General features: G+C 42.9%; 1 protein-coding gene across 1 annotated transcript in view; it reads left to right on the top strand.

Annotated features, from left to right (window-relative positions):
* Positions 1-12707: 12707 nt before the first annotated feature.
* The window catches only part of LOC119507231 (RING1 and YY1 binding protein), an 83012-nt gene continuing 72686 nt past the window's right edge, over positions 12708-23033 (top strand). Inside the window, exons 1-2 of the mRNA XM_037800364.1 lie at positions 12708-12817; positions 13570-13695. Of these exons, the coding sequence (XP_037656292.1) occupies positions 12786-12817; positions 13570-13695 (158 nt within the window). The 5' untranslated portion in view covers positions 12708-12785. The remainder of the gene's footprint in view (positions 12818-13569; positions 13696-23033) is intronic.

The raw sequence follows: 23033 nt of genomic DNA, 5'->3' as shown, positions 1-23033 counted from the left end.
ACGTCAGAAACCTGGACCTCGTACTTGACTCCCCTGTGTTAGTTCCCTGGCTGGTAAAACAAATACCATACAGTGGATTGGCTTTTAAAATGGGAATTTTTAAACTCATGGTTTCATAGGCTAGAAGACTTGCTTCTTCCAGGGACTGGTATCTTCTGGCTGGCCAGATTCCTTGGCTTTTCCATCACATGGTGTTTTGGTTTGCTAAAGCTGCTGAAATGCAATATACAACAAATGGGTTGGCTTTTACAATGAGGATTTTTTAGCTTACAAATTTACAATTCTAAGGCTGTGAAAATGTCCCAATTAAGGCATCAACAGGACTGATACTTTCTCTGAAGACACACTGCTGGCATCTGGGACTCCTCTGTCACATGGGAAGGCACATGGCTGGCGTCTGCTGGTCCTTCTCTCCCAGGTTTCATTGCTTTCAGCTTCTGGCTTCTGTGGCTTTCTCTCTCTACTCCTCCAGGGGCTTTTTCTCTAAGCTCTCTGAGCTTTTTGTCTTTTATCCTCTCGTAAAGGACTCCAATAAAAGGATTAAGACCCACCTCTAATGGGCTGAGTCACATCAATATTGAAATAAACTAATCAAAAGGTTCCACCCACAAGAATGGATTAAAAGAACATGACTTTTCTGGGGTACATAACAGCTCCAAACTACCACACATGGCAATGTACATGGTGGCATCCTCTCTTTTCTCTTTTGGGTTCCCTTGTTCTAGTTTCTTGCTTTTCCTGTTTCTTCTTCTCTCTGTGTCCCATTTCTTTTGCTAATAAGCACTTCAGCTTTATTGGATTAAGGCTCACCCTCATTTGCCTGGGCACACCTTAACTAATAACATCTTCAAAAGTCCTATTTAGAAATAGTTCACACCCACATGACCAGGGTTTGGGACCAGAGCATGCCTTTTGTGGGGGACATGATTCAATCACCAACACCCCCAAAGTTCAGCCAGTAGATTCAAGTATAGAATCTCTTTCATTCTTTTGTTTCATTAATCCCCTCTCCCCACCCCCATCTTTTTCATTCTTTGCCATTTTTACTACACTTTCTTTCTTACTGTTATCCAAGCCACCACCACCTACATTGCTCCTAGTGATCTTTTGAAACTCAACACTAATCCTGCAGTGTCCCTGATCAAAATCTGTCCATAGCCTACCACTACCTTCACGATAAAATCCAGCTGATCAGTGTGCCTTATAAGGTCCCCCAAGAGGGTGCTGACCTCTCTGAACTCTCCTCTCCATCCCTCCACATGCGCTAACTCCAGCACACTGATGTCCTCACAGTATTGAGCCCTTGCTCCTAGTGTGCCTGCATGTGCCACTCCATCAACCTAGGCTGCTCTACCTGACTTGTCTCCTGGGGAAATCCTGGCTGGCCTCAACATTCTCATAGCACCTTGGTTTGCCTATCTTATAACATAGCAGGTATGAATTCCAGGCATGCCAGAAATAGCTTTCCTTATTTTTCACTCTCTCTCCCTGATTTTTATTTTGAGCCCCCTTCCTGATGCAATCTCAGTCAGCTTGGCACGTCCCCTTTTCCACAGCTGTATGTAAGTTCTAGACTACCTACGTGTCAGAATGTTGAGGGGTTGGAATGCTGTTCTCCAGGTATCTGCCAATGCAGGTTACCACGGAGACATCCCTGGTTTTCTCTTCATGGCCCCTTCAAGTCCAGGAATCTTTTTGGCAACGCCCACCTCATGCTGGAGTCCCAGAAACCTCTGCAAGACTCTGGCTTTGTTTGCATTTGCCAATACTCCTGCTTGGGGTCTTGCCACCTTCCTGGGCTGTGTTTGTGGGTGAACTCTCCTGTTCTCTGGCCCATACCCCTCTATGTCTCATGAATTCCTTGTCTCCTCACCTTGCCCCAGCATCTGGGAAACATTTCCTTGTCTGGAAGGAAAACCTTTCCCCTCTCCCTTCCTTCTTCATAACAATCAGAGAACACAGGCCCAACAATTTGCTTGGGGAAAGGAGAAGTACAAGGAGACCAAAGAACATCCTCATTATCTGGCCACCACAGCCTTCCCCACCCTGCTCCGATGATGTACTTTCATACCTACTTCTCCCAGATCGTGAGTTCCACTGGCCAATGACTGCTATGTCCTTTATCCCAGTACTGTCAGCACCCGCTATCTGGCACATGGGAGGTGCTTCATAAATATCTGTCAACATTAAAAATAAAAATGGACTCTGGAGTGTGGGAGATCTGAATGAATCCTGCCTTCTGCCTCTGCTGGCTTCTAATTGCTTGACCCTGGGCAAGGTACGTTACCTCTCTCTGTCTACTGGTGGATGGGGAGGAGAGGGTATCAAGAGGAAGTGAGGGGCACTGTGGTCTTCAAAGCTCTGTAGTTTGTGCTCTCCCCTCTTCCTAGTCTTTCCAAGATTCTGGCTCAATTTTTCCATCTCTCCTCATCCTCCAAGTGGCCCAAACTTCTGTATCAGATGCCACCCCTCCCCCTATAAATCCATTATGTGTGTAGATTTTTGCTTTTACTCCCCCAGGTGGGTCTTTTCCTTTGTGCAATTAATGATTTTTCAGAATTCGTAAGTTCTAGGGATTCAGTTTGTGAGGAAGTGGAAAACACTTGGAATTCTGATCCCTGTCACTTCCTGACTGTGGGATGGTTGACAAGTGTCTGCATCTCAGTTTCTTCATTTGGAAGCCAGGAATGATGATAACCAATTTACTAGATCCTTCGAAACATGGGCTCTGGAGCTCAGGCTGCCTGGGTTCAAATTCCAGCCCTGTCCTTGTGTGCCAAATGTGTGACTCAGGTAAGTGACTTAACTTCTCTTCATCTCAGTTTCCTCATTTATAACAGAATTTACCTCACAGGGTTATTTTTAGTAGTAGCTGAATTAAAACACCTAAAGGGCTTAGCACTGTGTCTGAGTAAACCCACTGTAAATGTTATCATCACATGGGGCTGCCTCTCTTTAGCTTCCACAAACTCATAAAGTGTCAACAGACCCAAACATAAGATGTTCTTGGAGTGAGCCTTTCTTAATCTGATTAGCAAATTCCAGGATGTTTAATTCCACGGATTAAGTTGGTAGTATACTGAGAGAGAAACTGCAATCAAAACTAAGTTTTGAAGCCCAGTGTTAAAACCTGTTCAGTAGCTGTATGACCTTGGGTGAGTCACTCACCCTTTCTGAGCCTGGGTTCCTGCATCCTGAGGAGGAGGGTGGTTGTGGGGATTAATTGCAACAATGTGGGAAAGCCCTCTGTAATCTCTGTGCTGCAGGGATTCTGCCTCTTGACTAGATGAATGGTTTTGACCCTCCTTTCCAAACTAGAAATTCTATGACTCTGATTCTAAGGGTGGAAATTCAAGTATCAAGTAAAGCCACTGGGGAAGTAATGTCTGGGCCCAAGGATCAATGACTATTGTTGGATAACTGAAGGCAATCACATCATCACAGGGAACCACTCGTTCTGCATTTTCATAGGACCCGCCTTAAGCTGTTCTGAAGCACATCACTCATTTCCAGATCCTGGCACACGTGGCCTGTCTGCTTTGGCAAGAACTCACTATAAGATTGGCCCCCAAACTAACCTTGCCAGAAGACTTCCCTGTCTTTAAAAGAATTCTGGTATCCTCTGTCAGGAAGGATCACTTTAACTTCCATGTCTGCTCCCTTCCCAAACCAGCTGGCTCTTTTTCAGTGAAAGTCATGCTTTGGAAGTAGCATAGTGAAGAAGTTAAGGGATGGAGTCAGGAAGTCAGGAGTCGAGTTTGGATTCTAACTCTCTGCCTGACCTTGGGCATGTCAACTCACTTCTCTGACTTGGTTTCTTCATCTGTCAAATGCAGTAGTATTGGGTTATTTGGGGATTCAATGGAGTAGCTGATGTAAAAGCACTTCATTAATTCTACAATACTTAGTGAGTTCCTACTATGTGCCACTCATTGTTCTATGCACTAGGCATACAGAAGCAAACAAAGTATTTCACTGCCCACATAGAAATTAAATTCTAGTGGAGTCAGGCAACAAACAAGTAGTACATAACATAATGCCAGGTTGTGATAAGAGTGTAAAGAAAAATAAAGCAGGGTAAGGGATTGGTGAGTGACTGCAACTTATGTTGTGTAAGATATTTTACTTAGGGAGTGTTCCGGTTTGCTAAATACCAGAAATGGATTGGCTTTTACAAATGGGATTTATTAGGGTACAAATCTACATTTCTAAGGCCACAAAAGTGTCCAAATTAGGGCATCAAGAAGAGGATACCTTCACTGAAGAAAGGCTGATGGCATCGGGAAAACCTGTCAGCTGGGAAGGCACGTGGCTGGCGTCTGCTTGTCCTTTGCTTCCAGGTTCTGGTTTCAAAATGGCTTTCTCCAAAATGTCTCTGGGCTTCTGTCTCTCATAGCTTCTCTCTCTCTCAGCTTCTGTGCATCCTTGCTTGTTCTCCCAGGGCATTTCTCTATAAGTATCTAGGGGTCCTCTCTTAGCTTCTCTGGGGCAAACCCTGGGCTTCATCTCTTAGCTTAGCATCTCCAAATGTCTTTCTGTCTGCATCTCCAAGCGTCTCCAAGCATCTAGGTTTGTGTGGGCTCTCAAATCTTTTAAGGACTCCAGTGATCTAATTAAGACCCACCCTGAATGGGCAGGGCCACACCTCTGTGGAAATAATCTAGTCAAAAGGTCTCACCCACAATAAGTCTGCATCCACAAGACTGGATTAGGCCTTTTATGGGGTATATAACAGTTACAAACCGGCACAGGGAGGTCTTCTCTTTCTTTGAAGAGGTGACATTTAGCACAAACCTGGATGATGTGAGAGATGGGACCATGGGAACATCTGGGGGAGAACAGGTAAAAAGGTTCTTAGGTGCCATTGGGAAATAGTGAGAGGCCAGGGTGGGTGGAGCCAAGGTGCGGGTGAAGGGGTTGGAAGAAGATGAAGTTGGCAGGCCTTGAAGGCCAGGGTCAAGATTCTGGATTTAAATCTAAGTGTCAAGAGAAGTTATTGGAGGATTTTGAGCAGGGGAGTGAGTTTATTATTTATGTCTTAAAAAGAGGCTTCAGGCTACACTGTGGAGGGGAGACTTTAAACAACTGGAATAATCATGAAGCTGATCCTCAAATATTTCCAGCTCTTCAAACTCCTGGGCACACAGTGGGGTTGCACTTCCTGGCCCCTGTCCTTGGGTACAATCATGTGATTCTACCAGTGAGCTGTGAGCTTAAATGGTGTGCCACTTCTGGGCCAAAAATTTAATTGTGAGTGTGTGGTCTTTCTGAAAAAGCCCCCTGCAGAGTGACCAGCAATGTCCAACGGGGTGGCTGCTTCGTCTCAGCCTGGGGTCCAAAACGAGGAGGAGTGGGACAGGGCTGCAGCTGACCTGCAACAGATTGGTAGCTTCAGTAAGGCGGCAACCATTGCTGGGAGAAATCACTAAGATTAGGGGGTTGTGGAAATTTTTATGTTTTATATCTGTTACCACAATGAATATTACAAACAAAACTAAGCAAAAACAAAACCTAAAAGATTTGGGCCTTGTTTGTAACCCTAGCGTAGTTTAGCATGTCCTGACAGGTAGAGGGGGCAAAGGCAAGATAGGGAGGCCAGTTAAGGGATGAAAGATGATCCTAGCTCAGATTGGAGTGATGGTCATAGAGATCATTAGGAGTGGTCAGAGTCAGGATAAATTTTGAAGTTGACCTAAACTTCAGTAAAAGGATTTGCTGATGAAATGGGTGCAGGGTATGAAGGAAAGAGAGGAGTCAGGGATGAACCAAGGAGTATGGCCTGTCTTCATCTGCCAGGGCTGCTGTGACACATACCACATGGTGGGCTGGCATAAGCAACAGGGATTTATTGTCTCATGGTTTTGGAGGCCAGATGTCCAACATCAAGGCACTGGCAGGGCTTGCTTTCTCCAAGTCCATAGCGTTCAGGCAGTCCTTTGCCATGAGGCTGACTCTTTTCTCCTTGTGTCTGCACCTCTGATTTCCACCAACTTCTGGCTTCTACTGACTTCTGGTTTCTTTTGACTCTGTATGAATCTCCTTTACTTATAAAGACTCCATGTGGATAAAAGCTCACCCTGATTCAACTTGGCCTCATCCAAATAGGATCTATGAAGAAGATTCTATTCACCAATGAGTCTACACATTAACTAGTAACTAATAATTAATATTAATAACTAATAACTAATGATTCAAATGTCCTATTTACAATGAGTTCACACCCAGAGGAATGCAGATTAAGATGTGAACACGAATCTGTCTTTTGCAGGGGACATGATTCAATTCCCTACAAAGCCTGGGTACCTGGGTGAATTAATGAAAAAGAGGAACACTCAGGAAAGCATAGGTTACCCACAGTGCCTAAGCACACAGCAAAACTACAAAACGCTAGCTCTTGATTTATTACTATTAAAGGGGCAGGTAATATGCAATGTACAGGCTTAGGGAACATTCCAATCCAGAAGGATAAAAAGTTAGATTTATTGATGTATAATTTACATACAGTAAAATTTACCCATTTGGGTGTGCGGGCCTACGTATTTTGACAAATGTACTTCACCATGTAACCACCACCAGAATCAAGATATAGACTATTTCCATCTCCTCCGCCAAGTTCCCTGTTGCTGCCCCTTTGTAGTCAAACTCTTCCTCCCCTCCAGCCCCTGGCAACCACAGATCTGCTCTCCATCCCTATAGTTTCGCCTTTTCTGGAATGTAAGATAAATGGAATAACTCCGTAAGTGTCCTCTTGAGACTGGCTTCTTTCGCTTAGGAAAATGCACCTGAGATTCATCCATGTTGCTTTGTGCATCAGAAGTGTGGTCCCTTTTTATTGCCAAGTAGTAATTCATGGTATGGATGTACCACAATTTGTTTATCTAGTAACAGCTGAAGGACATTTGAGTTGTTTCCAGATTCTGGTGATTATGAATAAAGCCACTATAAATTTCTGAGTATAGGTTTTTGTGTGAACATATGTCTTCATTTCTCTTAGTAAATCCCTAGGAGTGGTACGGCTGGGTCCTCTGGTGAGTTTATGTTTAACTTTATAAGAAACCACCAGACTGTTCTCCAGTGGGGCTGTACCATATTGCACTCCCACCAGCCAATGTACGAGAGTTACTGCACAGTCCCTCCCCAGCATTTGGAGGTGTCAGGGTTTTGATTTAAGCCATTCTGATGCGTACTGGCATCTCATTGAGGTTTTGATTTGCATTTCCCTAATGAATAATGATGCTGAGCACCTTTTCATGTGCTTATTAATCACTCATGTATCTTCTTTGGGGAAATGTCTTCTCAAATCTTTTGCTCATGTTTTCATTAGGTTGCTTGTCTTCTTATACTATAAAAGTTCTTCATATATTCCAGTTACAAGTCCACTATCAGATATGCATTTTGCAAATATTTTGTCCCAGTCTTCAAGGTCTTTTTTCATTTCCTCTTAACAGTGTCTTTCAAAGAGCAGAAGTTTTTAATACTGATGAAGTCCAAAGTATCAACTTTTTCTTTTATGGATCAATTTTTTTTGTATCATATCTAAGAAATCTTTGTCTTACCCAATGTCACAAAGGTAGTTTTCCATGCTGTCTTCTATAAGTTTTACAGTTTTAGGTTTTACATTTACATGATCCACTTTGAGTTAATTTTTGTAAATGGTGTGAAGTAGAACCTAGGACAATTTTGACTTGTGATATTTCCTTCTGTGGAAAAGGCAGATCAATAAAGCTTCACATCTCTGATAAGCACATGCACAGGTGACACTGTATCTAGTTGCAAAATCTGGTTAAGTTTCAAACGCAGATGGTTGGGGAACCCCTACCTCTCTTTGACCCTGTCGTTGCTTTTTAAGGAATTAATCCTATCTTTAGTATCTCTCTACAGATGTCCCTAATGATACGAGCACAAGCCATGAGACTCTAAGTGAACTGAGTGAGGTTGTCCCCAGTTCCTAAGACACTCCAGGTAGTTAGTTGCTCCAGGAAACATTTTTCTTTTCTCTTAAACCTCTGAAGTAACATTCAGTACAAGGTAGGGTGTTAAATCTTAGTAATTAGGATAGAATCTTAACCTTCCTAGCATCAGTCCTTCTTGGGTGACTTTTCCAGTCACCTAGTGACACCATTTCCTCCTTCCTCTTCCTCTCAATTACACTAGCTCTCGAAGTTGCATTAAAACTGTCCTTTAGATTTTGGTACCCTTAAAACGTCAAAGAAAAAAAAAATCAGTGAGGGGGAGAAGGTTGGGAAACCAACATAGAACTGTCAACTTGTGATTTTGCCAATCAAGGACATTTTAAGAAAGGCAAGTACCATGTACTATTGCCATTACTCCATTCAAGAAGGGACATTTAAAGTTACCCAACTCTCCAAGAAAAAAAAAAAACAAAATGGAAGAACATAATCTCGGAATAAAAAAGTTTTTTCCCAAGAATCAACTGTTGGCAATATACTCATTTTTCTCATTTCCCCTTATTTTTCTCATTTCACTGCAGATTGGTGAAAGCCTCACCCTAGACCACTGTTTAGGAGTCAGACTATGAGAAAGTGTAGCGTGGGTGGAGCCCTGTGGTATTTGGGGAAAGGCTTTATTCCTCTCACTTGTTTATAATACCTTTATTGGCTTTTCCTAAAGTCCCATTCCTAGCGAATATTGAGGTTTTTTGCCCGGAGGTATACTTGCAAATTTAAAGGCAGGAGACAGACTCTTTTGACACACACCAGTAGCTTTCTCTTCTTTCCTGGAAGAAGGGCCCCCTCCCCCCCGCCCCTCTCCCCCAAACCGTCTTTCCCGGTCCACGTCCCAGGCCACCCCTCACCCCAGGGGTCTACCTCTCCCAGCATCTTGTTCTTTAAGGCAGCCCACGGACAGTCCTGGGTAGACAGCTACTCTTAGTAAACCCATCAGTGGCTTCCACGGCACTCAGGATAAAGGCCTCATTCACAACTCCGCCTGCCCTACTATAGGGAAAGCAGCCAGCTCTTCCTCTCCAGCCTCAGCTCTCCTCTCCCTCCCGGCTCCAGCCACAGGGGCCTGCCTTCACCTGTTCCCCGCCCCCAAAGCTCTTACCTGCTCACCTCCTAGGCAACTTCCACTTTCAGGGCAGGCCTCCTGACCATCTGCGTTGACACCCTTCCTCCCTTCCCCCCTCAACTTGCATCCTCTATTTTGTCTTTGTAGCAATTGTCACAATTGTAATTAATCGCGTGTAAAATGTCTGGCTCCCCAAAGAGAATGTAAACTCTCTAAAATTCAGGATCAAGTGTATCTTGTTTATGTGTTTCTCCCATCCCTTGCATGGGGCCTGGCACATAGTTGCTGCTCAATAAATCATTGATAAATGGAAAAATCTCTTCAACACTTGTATACCACACACTCTTCTAGGCACTGGGCATATTGCAGCGGGGGGAAAAATAAACAGAAAAAAAATCCCTGCTGTTAGGAGCTTATATTCTACTGGGACAAAGATCCACCAAACAAGATAAGTAAAATACATGGTATGTTAGATTTTGATAAATGCTACAGAGAAAACAAATAAAACAGGAAAGAGGAACATCAGGTTGCGAGGAACATCAGGTTGCCGGCTGGTGTATGACCTTTTGGATGGGGTGACCAGGGAAAACCTCCGTGAGAACGTGACTTGTGAGTGAAGACCTTGGAAGCGAGGCAGCTGACCATGGGGTATCTGGAGGAAGAGCATTCCAGGAGAGGGAGCAGCAAATGGAAAGGCTCTGAAGGGAGAGCAGGACTGTTCCAGGAATAGTGAAGGAGCCACTGTGGCTGAGGTGCAGCAAACCAGGGGGAAGAAGTCAGGATGGGGTCTCTTAATCTGTCCTGTGTATCTGTGGAATCATTTACACCAGATACTGGGGAGTGCTTCTAACCAGCATCTGCTTTTTAAAAGCAGTAGAACCCTTCATTCAAATGAAACACAAAATGGAAGTTTGAGATAGGGAACAGATCACTGGAGCAGGCGAGGGGCTCTGTCCTCTCTCGCTACCCTCTCTCCTCACTCACCTCATACTCATCCAAGGCAACCCCCTGGAAGACTTGCTCCCCACACAGCCCCCACTCTAGAATCACAGTGTTTTCTGTCCAGAGCCATCCTGCTCCAGAGCCATGCTGTCCAGATGTAATTCTAGCCTGGCTCCTGAAACTAGGAGACTTTCAATATATACTTACCTCCAACATCTGAAGGAAATTAGAGCCTCTGCAAGTTACAACCACATGGTGATGTACGGGTCTGATAAGTTCCTAGAAATCAGTTCTCTTTACTGGAGATTTTCTTTGGTCGTTGTTAATCACTTTCTAAAAACTTTTTTTAAAAGGTAATACAGACAAAGGGTACAAATGAACATATTTTAAAAAGATGTTTCCTTTTGATAAATTGTGGTGCATTTACAAAGAAATTCTACACATTTAAGCAAACAAACTAAAATGATCTACCAACATAGGCAACAACATGGATGAATAGCAAAAATATTATGTTGAGCAAAAGAAGCCACTGGACGCAAGAGTATACAGTGGGATTCATGTGTTTGAAGTTCATGAACAGGCAAAACTCATCTTTGGTGACAGAAGTTGGAATAGTGATTGATTACCTATGGGGGTGGGCATGGGGGTGGGGATGGTAACCTCTCTAAGGGATAAAAATGTTGGATATTTTGATCTGGATGATGGTTACAAGAGCGCAGACATATAAAAAAATTCACCAAGTTATACACTGAATATTTGCACATTTCACGCTATGTAAATAAGAAGAATGATGATGATGATGATGTCCGTCTCCTTCCTGCTACGTGTGACCTCCAGCTACCCAGTTTCTCTCCCCAGATGCCACTCCTCCAGCTGGGATTTCTTAATGCCCGTTTTCTTTCAGTACCTTCACACCAGGGGCAGAGTCCTGGGAGCATGCCAAGCAGACACCAGAGGCCAAGGTTTCAGGCACTGGGCCATGTCTTGTGTGCATGCCCCTCTCCCCCCAACCTCTGCCCACTGGGATCCTTGCCTCTTTTCTCCCCTCTCCTCCCTGCACTCCTAAGAGCAAGCCGGGGCGGGGGGTGGGGGATGAGGTTGGGGGTGGTGGTGGGAGGGTGTTTGCTGACCCTTGCTAAACAAAGTTGCTCCTCCTGCCCCTCCAGGGTGCGCTTGCCTGGAGAGGACAACCTGTGCTGATCAAGCTTATCTTTGACATTTCCTCCTCTTTTTATACTCTCCCTTCTGATCCCTGGACTGATCCTAGGACTCCCTGCTTCCTGGGCACTCAGTCTCTGTGAGCTTCCCAGGTCTCACACTCTGGTATGCTTCACTTCCAAGGAGCAATCCTGATAACAAACCCATTTTGTGTTTGCATATAAACCGGGACTATCAGTGGATGCTGAATGTCTGTCTTATCTCCAGCCCTACTTCATTCTTATCCCACCACCCTCCCACCCCCACCCCACCCCCAACTTCTAGCATCAACCTATCCTGTTTCTCTCCCCACCCAGGGCTTCAGCTCAGCCACATCTCTTATCTCGTCCTCTGGGGTCCTCACCCTACCATGGCTCCCCAGTGCCTGACAATAGAGGGTCTTGAGGCACGTTCAAGTCAATTTGGCAACAGTTCTTGGAGGAGGGCAGAAAGTGAAGGGTACTACTTGTTCCTCACCTTCAAGAATCTTTTAATGCAGGGGAAATGGTGCACAACCCAGGCCCAGTTATTATTCCCAACCCAATACCACCAACTGGTCCTTCCTAAGTGCCAGGCACTGACCTGCATACTTTCTATGCATTATACCCGAACTTTCAAAACAACCCTACGAATATGGCTATTAGCCCCATTTTAGAGATGAAAGAGCTGACGCACAAGGTCAGACTGCTGGTATGTGGTCACCAGGATTTGAATAGCAACTTCCCTAGGAGAAGCCCTGTTTTAGGCTTTGGGGTCTGCAAGGGGGAGCCTGCACGCAAGAACTCAGGGTCCAGCCTCTGGGGCCATTTAATTATGCCACACCCTTCGAGCTTAGTTCCCTCCCGAGTCAGGGTCCCGGGAAGGGGCTTCCGGTCGGCGTATCAGCTACAAGCAGGAACTTAAGGAAAGGCTGATACAAAGCTCCGCGTGGCAGAGGAGCCGTGCGGCGCAGGGGAACCCGGGCCAAGGGAGGCCCTGCCGATTCCAAGCCTCGAGGCGTCGCCAGGGGCCCAGCCGCAGCAAGCTCACGTGGTGCACGCAAACTGCGCATAACTACTTCTCCCAGGCAGCTTCGGGGCTGGGGTCCCGGCGACATCCGCCAGTGCGGCCCTGCGCAGCCGAAGCCGCCTGCCAGCTCCCGGGCGCGGCCACGTGCGCCCCGCCGGGCTCGCACGCTCTGCCGCGCCGGGCCGCCTGGCCACCGGCAGGCACGCGCGCCCCCAGCGCGCACACACTCCCGGGCACGCACACCGACGGCCCGGCCCACGTCCGCCACTCCCCGCCCACCCCCATGCCCCGCCCCCGCCCTCTCGGCGCCGGCCGCGACCCTCCCATTGGTTGCACGGCTCGTGACGCGCGGCGCCCGGCCCCGCCCCTCGTCAGTCACTCGGCGGAGGCGGCGCTGGCGGGGACTAGTCTCGTCCGGAGACTGGCAGCGGCTGCGGCGGCGGCGGCGGCGGCGGCGGCGGCCGGAGCTCGAGCCCCAGCGGCTGAGGGCGGGCGGGCGGGCGCGGGGGAGGGAGGGGGGCCGGTCCGCGACGACTCCCCGGACGGCGTTTCTCCTCCGAGCGGCGCCGGTTTCGGCTTTGGGGGGGGGGCGGGGGTACAGCCCATCCATGACCATGGGCGACAAGAAGAGCCCGACCAGGTACCTGCTCCGAGCTGAGGGGGCGGAAGGGGAGGGAGGGCTGGGGGCGGGCGGGGGCCGGCGAACGACTAGGCCCGGAGTCACCCGGGGCGGGGGAGGCGCTGCTAAGATGGAGATCCGGGGGCGGGGGAAGGCGGCGGCGGCGGCGGCGGGCGGTGGCGGTGGCGACGGCGGCGGGAGGCGGTGTCGCTCCCGCTCCCGCTCGGGGCCGGCGGCCGTGCGCGCCGCAGCCATGGCGGCTCCTCCTTAGCCACCCTCCGCCGCCGCCACTCCTCCCAGACAAAGGGAGATTTAACCAGGTGGGGAGGGAGGGAGGGCGCGAGCAGGGGAGGGGAGAGGGAAAGAGACGGCCCACTCCCCGCCGTCGGCCTCGGGCTGCCCCTACGCGCCCCCTCCAGATCCGGCCCGCGGCTCCCCTCCCGGCCCCCCCCAGGCCCACGCTCAAGTCCACAAGTCCGCCCGCTTCCTGCGCCCGCCGCGGCCCTTCCCGGGGCGCCGTCGCCGCCGCCGCCGGGTGTGCAAGCGGCTCCGCCTGGGCCCGGGGTCTGCAGGGTGCGGATGGGGGCGCCCCGTCTCCTCCCCTGGTCTCTTTTCCATTCCCCGAAAAGGGTGGGTGGGTGGTCGTCCGAGCGAAGTTTCCAGCCTTGGATGCCTCCGAAATTACGACGGCTCACCAGCGTCTGTGTTGTGCTGTTTCTCCCCTTTTTCCTGCTCCCGTCCCCTTCGCTCCCCTTTCCCCCACTCCCCCGAAGGCCAAAAAGACAAGCGAAACCTGCCGCAGACGAAGGCTTTTGGGATTGTAGCGTCTGTACCTTCAGAAACAGCGCTGAAGCCTTTAAATGCAGCATCTGCGATGTGAGGAAAGGCACCTCCACCAGGTACTTAAAGATCTGTGTTACCTTTTGTTAAATGACTTTTTCTAAGATGGGGGAGAGGTGGTGAGCCATACTGTCTACCCTCTTTCCAACTTGTTGATTGCGACCTTGTCTGCATTTGAGGAGTGGGAAGTGGTGGTTTTTTTGTTTTTTGGTTGTGTGTATTGAACGTTGGGTGCAAAAACTCGTGTTCACTAAATGGTTTATGGGGGGGAATTTTCCCAGGGTTTCGTGTTATTTCAAACAGACCCTGGGTTTATTCGACACTTGTGTCTATTTGCTTATTTTGGTATTGGATCAAAAAGAGAGGAAGCATTGCTTTTGTTATGGATTATATGAAGTTAGGGTATTTTTACTTTTGTCATGTGCAGAATGGTTTTAATTTGCTTGTCCTGACTTATTTTTCCCTTCTCTAAGAAATTTACTGGCCCTAATACAGTAATGCTGGTTGTGCTTTTCCTGTTTCGGGCTGCAAATGTCTGTTATTTTCTTACACTTGAAAATAAATGTTGGGGTTTGATAAGGAAAGTGCATTTTTTTGGAAAGCTGCTCTGTCAGGTTTTTGTTTCTGATTAGCTTATGCAGAGTGCTGTGGAGGATGGTTTTGCAAAATGGTGATGAATGAGTATAGAGTAGCTAAATCGAAATTGCCTTTAAAGCTTTATTATAATGAAAAGAATGTTGAAAGAATTTCTTTTCATTGAGATGAAGGTAGTAAAGTGCGTCTTGCATCACAACGAGTTGGACTACTCCAGGTTTAAAATTTCCATATACTTGGATGAAATGTCAAGGCTGGTTTTGTAGTCTTCCGGTCAGCCTTTCTCTTAACTGGTATCTGGAATTTGTTTCAGTGGTGATAGAATTTGAAGTTAACTGTTTCTGGTGTGGTTTAATGGACAGGTGTTGGGGTGTGTGTGTGTGTGTGTGAAAGTGAGAAAGAGAATGAGTGAATTTTGGGTGTATTTAAAGTTGATGGTCAAAAGTCTCGTTTCGCCAGGTACTTGTTATTGAATTGGTGGCCTTCAGATATGACTATGGTAGTACTCCACAGATCCAACTGGAAAAATATTGTTCTTTGACTAAACCAGTGTGTTCTATTAGGGTCTTGTTGCTTTATTTATACCTGGGGTTAAATAGGTCATTGGGCAACCTAAAAGAATATAACTGTGGCATTAATTGGTTCAATTACTGGTAGAACAGTTGTGTGAATTCCACTAACTCTTTAAGTAATGAGATTTTTGAATAAAAATACTCAAGAACCAAAAATATCTTCCCTTGAGTAGTTTTTTAGAGTGAATTTATGTAAAATGTTTGTATTATTGTAGACGACTTAGGTAATATAAAAAACATCCCATGGGGTGATTTAATAGATTGTATTTTGCTATCTAAAATAGGAAATTCCAACAAATGGCATTAAAGTTTAAAAATGTATTTGTTATTTAAAGCAATAGTGATTATATATTACTTATGAGTAATGCTTTTACACGTAGAATCCCTCAGAGGCCAAACCTCTTTATTGTGGTTTTACTTTGAGTGTTACCGTATATGATGTTCAAGTAAATTACTAGGAAACTCCTGAGAACTTGAGGACCTTACTGGTGAAGGGAAACTTAAACCAAACCCAAAAGTTTACATCTGATTTATTGCTGGGAATAATTATCTCATAATAAAATGCATTTCAGTTTCTACTTGTGTAAAAAAATCTGACTCATCAACTTTTTGGTAGTACATGGAAGATTTTGACTTTAAAAACAATATAGATGTTTAAGGTGTTTTTAGTGCCACAGATGATAACAGTATTATTCAGTTTTTAAACAAGTAAATTGTAAGCAATTAAAATATCTTTAAGGGCCTTTGTATAATTTTTTGGTTCTGACATTGAGTAGATTTGAGCACAAATTTCAGAAGTTTGTTTGCAGACTTAAACACTGTGAATTCATGATACTTTTAAAAAGCCTAAATTTGTTTCTTCTTGGTTCTTGTGAGTGTTAATATTTTGATGTGTTTGATCTATTCCGAAACTCATCATTAATTGGAATGCAGATAACATTTTGGCTTTACATATATTATGCTATTGATGGACTTCATGTGGAGAGGTAAATTTGACAGATTTTCATCTGTCTGTCAATATATTAATTGTCCTGTTATTTTCTCTGTGATACTAGTTACTGTTTTTTTCCTTGGGCCTTTTGTCATTTTCTGGAATTTCAGAGTTTTGATATGAGCTTGACATTTTTTATGTCTTACATAGTATTAATCAGACTTGGTATTGCTGACAGTAGAAACTTTTTGTGAGACACAGCTTAGGTTTTTCTTTGGGTTTGGTTTTTGGGTGCCAGGTAATGGGCCAAAAATTTGTAATTTTTTTTTTAAGAGGGCTTTTTTTTTTTTTTCCCCTTTCTTTTTTTTAGAAAGGGTTTTCTAGCCTGTAGACTGGCATGGAAATTGGGTTTTATTGCTCTGAGCTGGTGTTCTGTATTAGCAAACACCCTTAGTTGTTGGCTAGCCGGTAGTCATTTTGGAATTTGCTCATCATTCTTGTCATAATTGTCAACACCATCTCCTGGTCAACCAAGGAAGCCAGCTTTGAATTAGTGGTAGTCCAGTAAGATGCAGAACTGTTTTTGACCCTTTGAAGATACAATTGGTATTCCTTGATTTGATTAGGACAGTATTGCCGTGATTACCATGTACATATATGTTTATAAATTGCCGGGGTGTGAAAGATAATGCTCAAAGCATTAGTGGGTTAAAGGCTGACAGGACATGCCCTGATGACCGTAATCCAAGTTATAATGGCTCAAGAGAGGTATGAATAAAGTGCTGTGGCATAAATATATGCTACATAAATTAAGGTAGAGAAATTTCAAAGGGCATATTTTCTGCCCGTATTTGTCACATGAATCCAAGATGTCTTTGCATATGTCCCTTCATTTTTCTGAGGGTGGTTGTACCAATTACAAAGAATGTGGCTCCAATTTCCTGGGTCTTCACAGTGTTATTCCTCACTTGTGAGCAATTGACAAGATCCCATTTACCAGATGGTTTGGTAAGATCAGGGGTGCAGCCAGTTGCCTCACATGGGGTCCCACAGTCCTCATCCTCTCCCCTTTCCTGCCCCTGACTGCAGAGCCACTATCTGGCTCAGATGAACAGAAACATAACTGGTATGTTCCAGTTAAGCGTGGAGTGGCTCAGTTCCTGATAGTTTCCAAAGTTGAGGACCCAGTTTTATGCCTGGAGATTTTGTGAACATTTCTGAGCAAGATTGCATTTGCTGTGGAGAAAATCATTTTTGTAACCATTGTCGTTTTGAGACAGATCTGTATTAGAAAATAAAGTCTTAATTAAAAAAAGTGCTATGGGAGGTCAGAGCACACTGGCTGTGGGAATCAATTAGAAGGATCCCCTCCCCTCCATTTCTTCTGGACAAGTGGAACTGATTTTTACAAAATAGTCTGCCAGCTTTTCACTACTAGTGTTGTATGTATCAGATGTATCTAATTCTACAGGTGGAATCAGGAAGGCGATTCAGAATGAGGTCTATGTTTTTTCTTCTTGGTGCCGCGTTGAGCAGAATGAAAGGAAGGTAAGAAGATACTAAGGAGCCTCTCAGAGAAGGAGGGCACACTTAATAGGCTATTCGGAGTTCAGGGCAGAAGAGAGCTACATTTTAGATGTATTATTTTATGTATTGGTTCTCTGGGTTCTTTGATACACATCCCCACTCCACCCCCAACTATAACTTCCCACTCTACTCCTTGCTGGTTATTATTTTTTTATAGCTTTATTTATACTTTATGTAACAAAATTCACCTGTTGTAAGTGTACAATTAAATGATTTTTAGTAATTTTACAGAGTTTTGCATCCATATCACAATTTAGTTTTATAACATCCCCATTGCTTCAAATGGTTCCCTCATCCTTGTTCTATAATATACTTTTAAGTGTTTAACACTAGAGCATGGAAGAGTCACTGGCAACTTGTAAATAATCCAAGGTTACCTCTGCACCGTGCTGATGTATAGTCAAAGCCTTTCAAGGTAGAAAATAAAATTGCATGTGTGTGTGTGTAAGGTGTCAAGTGGGTGGGGAAAAGACACTGTTCCTTTCCTAGTTGATAGCCAAAGTACCATTCCTGCCATCTTTTGCCAGACTCAATAAAGAGGCTACCAGCTTTAAAAAGAAGAAAATTCCATGAATATATCTAATCATTGTTCTTTTAAGTTGAATTTCTTAAGTTTTGGGCAGAGTGACTTTCTATAATTGGTGATGAATCTAATATATTTTACTTTAGTGGTCTTGTTATTGCTCTAAATGCAATAATGTCTTTATTGTAAAATAAAAATTACCAAGACACTGCCTCAACTCTGTAGATGAGTGTTTTTTGTTTGTTTGTTTTTATACTGGTACTCCATTTTGACTTTTAGCTGTTAATTTCAGTTGAAAACTTAAGAAAATTTTTGCTTTGGATAATTACCACGGATTTAGAACTTTTCTAGTATTCATCTCTAGATTTATCATGGTGTTGAATTGAAGTCATGTTTATTTAATCCCTCTGAAAAGTTTACTGTTTTTAGAGTTTTTACAGACAAGTGAAAGTGAGGGAATTGCTTTATATGTGTATTTAGGTTATGTTTAGAGATAACTGGCTTTTAAAAAAGGTTGATACTCAGGATATTGAACTGAAGGTCTGAAGAGGTGGTATTTTACTGTAAAATGTTTTCCTTGTTAAGGAACTCCCTGATTCTTTGCGGTTGTATTTTGGTTTTGTTTTTTTTTTTGTCCTTACATTCAGATACTCCAACAATTAAAAATCTCTTGAATAGTAGTGACGTACTTTAGAAGTAACTGTTTTGTTTGTTTTAGGGGAAAACACAGCATAATTAGTTATATGTGAAAGTTTTGATCTTTGATGGAAGCTTCAGAAGGGCATTGTCCTGGAATGTTTTTCAGATAGGAGAGCTCCCAGAAAGAAGAGGAGGTCCCTAAACTGGTAGTCAGGCCTGTTTCCCACATTCCCTGGTAATATGCACCGCACTGGTTTTACTCCTTCAGTCACATTGGTTTAGTTATAGCATTTGTCTTTTACAGAAACTTTCCATAAAATACATTTTAAAAATTATCTCTACCTTCCAAATTGCCAAATCTTAAACCTTATTGACCTTAAAACTGCTGCAAAAGCTGGTGCAGTTTTAAAGAGTACTCTTACTAGGAACCAAGTAATGATTTAGTTTGTATTTGTTATTACATTGAACTTAGTGCCATATTGGTACTGACTTACGTATTTGGTGTCCATAAAGTAAATTACCTGGGTAGTTGTGGTAATCTGACAAGTTTTTATTGAGCACAAAACCATCTGGACTCTGGGTGTACAGTATTGTAAAGATAGACAAAGTTTCTGCTCTTGGGGAGTTTAAAATAATTTGGAGAGGAAGAGAAAATAAGTAAACATAAAAATGAGATAATTTCAGTTGCCAGCAAGTATTATGAAAAAATTAAGGAACTCTGTAGAGTAATGGGAACTTGGTGGGGTAACTACTTTATAAACAGCATTGAGATCTGCTTTTACCTTTTCAGGAAAAACAGTAATATTGCTTTCTTTTGCTTTCATAGGTTTATGTGTGTCAGTTTAACTCATATGGTTGGGACAGGTTTTAAAGTTGGAGCATTGTGTGCAGGCTACTAAACTTTTCTTAGTTGCATGTCATAGATGAAACCCAGGCCAACTAACTTGGCTAGTATATTCTATCAGTCATCAGAGTGGGAGGTTACGAATGGATTCACTTATGTATACTTATTAATTTGGCATACATTTATTGCTGAAGAAATTCCATAATAAAAATGTGAATTGTACTCCCAAGTAGCTGTAGTTTACCAAAATATAGTATTTAGGTATCTTTTATGCTCCCTATCACTAGTACCCGCCTTCTCTTTGTTTACCTGTTTTATTTTTAAGCAAACTTTTTATTGAACTGTAACATACCTGGAGAGAAGTGCTCAAATCATACATTTAAGGCTTGATGAATTCTCACAAAGTGAGAACACCCATGTGACCAGCACTCAGATTAAGAAACAGAACATTGCCAGAACCCCAGAAGCCCCTTGTGTACTCTTCCAGTCACTGTCATCCGCTTCCCTTCCTGAGGAAACCACTATCCTGACTTTGATGCTAGAGGTTACTTTTGTTTGTGTTTGAAGTTTCTTTAAAGTATGGACACTTTTTGGTGTGACTTCTTTCGTTCAGTGTTAGTTTGTGAGATTCATTCATGTTGTTTGTAGTTCTTATTTATTTTTCCAGTAATGTTTTATCCTAAGTATATTTCAGCTCTTTGCTTGCAGACTGTTGCATGTTCTAGAGATATGACCTCTCTTCAGCCTCTGTTCATTGTCTACATACTTGAAACATGACTGTGCCCTCCCAGCAGTAGCATCATATTCTATGCATCATTCTGTGAGAGGAATAAAACCTGGTACATGAAACTTTCTAAAGTTTAGAAAAAGTAAATTTTTGTCTCTCGTCAGTAGTGTTGTTGATCGGTCATTTCTTTTTTGAGGCACTGGTTAAATTAATGGAAGTTTCTGTTTTCACGGAGCTTAACAAACTTGTTGAAAAGAAAAGACATAAAAATTTAGTGAGCAATGTTTATAAAGCACCCAGAGATGTGAACAATTAGGCATGGAATGAATGAGTACATGGTAGAGACAATAAATCCTGTTCAGAGGATGTAAAGAATCTTACTGGGATTCATCAGGGAAGGTCTCTGAGTCTTTGGGGTTTAAACTGGGCCTTTATGATTCCTGATGTAGGATTTATCTAACAGACTGATAAGAAAATTTTTTTAAAATTTTACTTTGATAGCTTATATACAACATAACACTTCCCTTTTTAAACACTTTTCAAATGTACAATACAGTGGTGCTAATTATATTTACAGTACTGTGCTATCACCACCACCATCCATTTCCAAAACTTTTCCATCACCCCAAACAGAAACTCTGTACCCGTTAAGTGTTAACTCCCCATTCTCCAACCCACCCCTGTCTCTGGTACCCTGTAATCTACTTTCTGTTTATGAATTTGCATATTCTAGTTATTTCACATATACGAGATCATACAATATTTGTCCTTTTTTGCTCAGCTTATGTCACTGAACCTGATATCTTCACAGTTCTTTCATGTTGTAGCATGTATCAGAACTTAATTTTTTATGGCTGAATTTTAATATTCTATTGTATGTATATACTGTATTTTTTAGTTCATTTATCTATTGATGGACACTTGGGTTGATTCCACCTTTTGACTATTGTGAATAATGCTAGTATAAACATTGATGTACAGTTATTTGAGTCCCTGCTTTTCACATCTTTTGGGTATATAGCTAGAAGTGAGATTACTAGGTAACATGATAATTCTATACCTAACTTTCTGAGGAACTGCCAAACTTTTCCACAGTGGCTGTGCCATTTTACATTCCCATCAACTGTGCAAACATTCCTATTTCTCCATATCTCATCAACACTTGTTCTGTTTTTAAATTAGCCATCTGCTGGGTGTGAAGTGGTATCTCGTGGTTTTGATTTGCATTTCCCTAATGACTAATGATGTTGAGCATCTTTTCATGTGTTTATTAGTCATTTGTACATATAATTTGGAGAAATGTCTATTCAAGTCCTTGGCCCACTTTTTAATTGGCTTTTTGTCTTTCTGCTATTGAATTGTAAGAGTTCTTTACATATTCTGGATTTTAAACCCTTTTAGATAACATGGTTTCCACATATTTTCCCTCATTCTGTAAGTTGTCTTTTCACTTTCTTGATAATGTTCCTTGATGATCAAAAGTTTTATATTTTGATGAGGTTCAGTTTATTTTTCCTTTTGTTACTCATGGTTTTGGTATAAAGTTTAAGAATTTATTGCCAAACAGCGTCCTCAAGATATTCCCCTATGTTTTCTTTTAGGGGTTTAAAGGTTTTATACTTAGGCCTCTGATCCATTTGAATTAATTTTTTATATGAGGTACAGGTCCAGGTCCATTCTTTTACAGATGGCTATCCTGTTTTCCCAGCACCACTGTTGAAGAGATTGTTCTTTCCCCCGTTGAATGGACTTGTCTATAGATGTTAGGGTGTATTCTGAACTCTCAGTTTTGTTCCACTGGACTCAAACTTTGTTCTTCTTCAAAATGGTTTTGGCTGTCAGGGCCCCTTGTCCCTCTGTATGAACTCCATAGGAATTTGATGGTTGGTTTCTCCATTTCTCTGAAGAAGACTGTTGGAATTTTGATTGGGATTGCGTTGAATATCTAAATTGCTTTGGGTAATATTCACATCTTAATAGTCTTCAGCCTTTCAGTTCATGAACATGATGTGCCCTTCCATTGATTTGGGTCTTTGATTTCTTTTAGCAATGTTTTGTAGTTTTCTGTGTTCAAGTCCTTTACATTCTTGGTTAAATTTATGCCTAGATATTTGATTATTTTAGTGGCTATTATAAATGGAATTGTTTTCTCAATTTCCTTTTCAGATTGTTCAACAGGCTTTTGTCTGTTGATCTTGTACCATGCCCCTTTGCTGAATTCCTTTATTGCTGTAGTAGCATTCTTGTAGATTCTTTGGGATTTTCTGTATATAGGATCTTGTCACCTGAGAATAGGGAAAGTTTTACTTCTTTCCCAACTGAATTACCCTGGCTAGAATTTTAAGTACAACACTGAATAGTAGTGGTTAAAGTGAACATCTTTGTCTTGTTCTGATCTTCGGGGAAAAGCTTTCAGTTTCACTGTTGAGTGTGATATTAGCTATGGGTGTTTCATATATGCCCTTTATCATGTTGAGGACGTTTCCTTCTTTTCCTGGTTTTCTCAGTGTTTTTATCAAGAAGATGTGCTGGATTTTGTCAAGTGCCTTTTCTGTGTCTATTGAAATGACTTTTTTTTTTTCTTTGATTATATTAATTGGAGTATTACATTGATTGGTTTCCTTATGTTGACTCAACCTTACATTCCTTGGATAAATAACACGTGGTTGTGGTATATAATGCTTTTAACATGCTATTGGATTTGGTTTGCTAGTATTTTGTTGAGGATTTTTCATCTATATTCATAAAGAATATTAGTCTGTAATTTTCTTTACTTGTGATATCTTCATCTGGCTTTGGTATTACGGTGAAGTTAGACTCATAGAATGAAGTAGGAATGTTCCCTTCACTTCAGTTTTTTTTGGAAGAGTTTGAGCAGGATTGGTGTTAATCCTTGTGCTCTAGTTTGCTAATGCTGCTGGAATGCAAAACACCAGAAATGGGTTGGCTTTTATAAAAGTGGGTTTATTTGGTTACACAG

The sequence above is a fragment of the Choloepus didactylus genome, chromosome 1, assembly GCF_015220235.1.
Source record: "Choloepus didactylus isolate mChoDid1 chromosome 1, mChoDid1.pri, whole genome shotgun sequence".
Classification (NCBI taxonomy): domain Eukaryota; kingdom Metazoa; phylum Chordata; class Mammalia; order Pilosa; family Megalonychidae; genus Choloepus; species Choloepus didactylus.
This window is presented reverse-complemented; position numbering and strand designations above follow the sequence as displayed.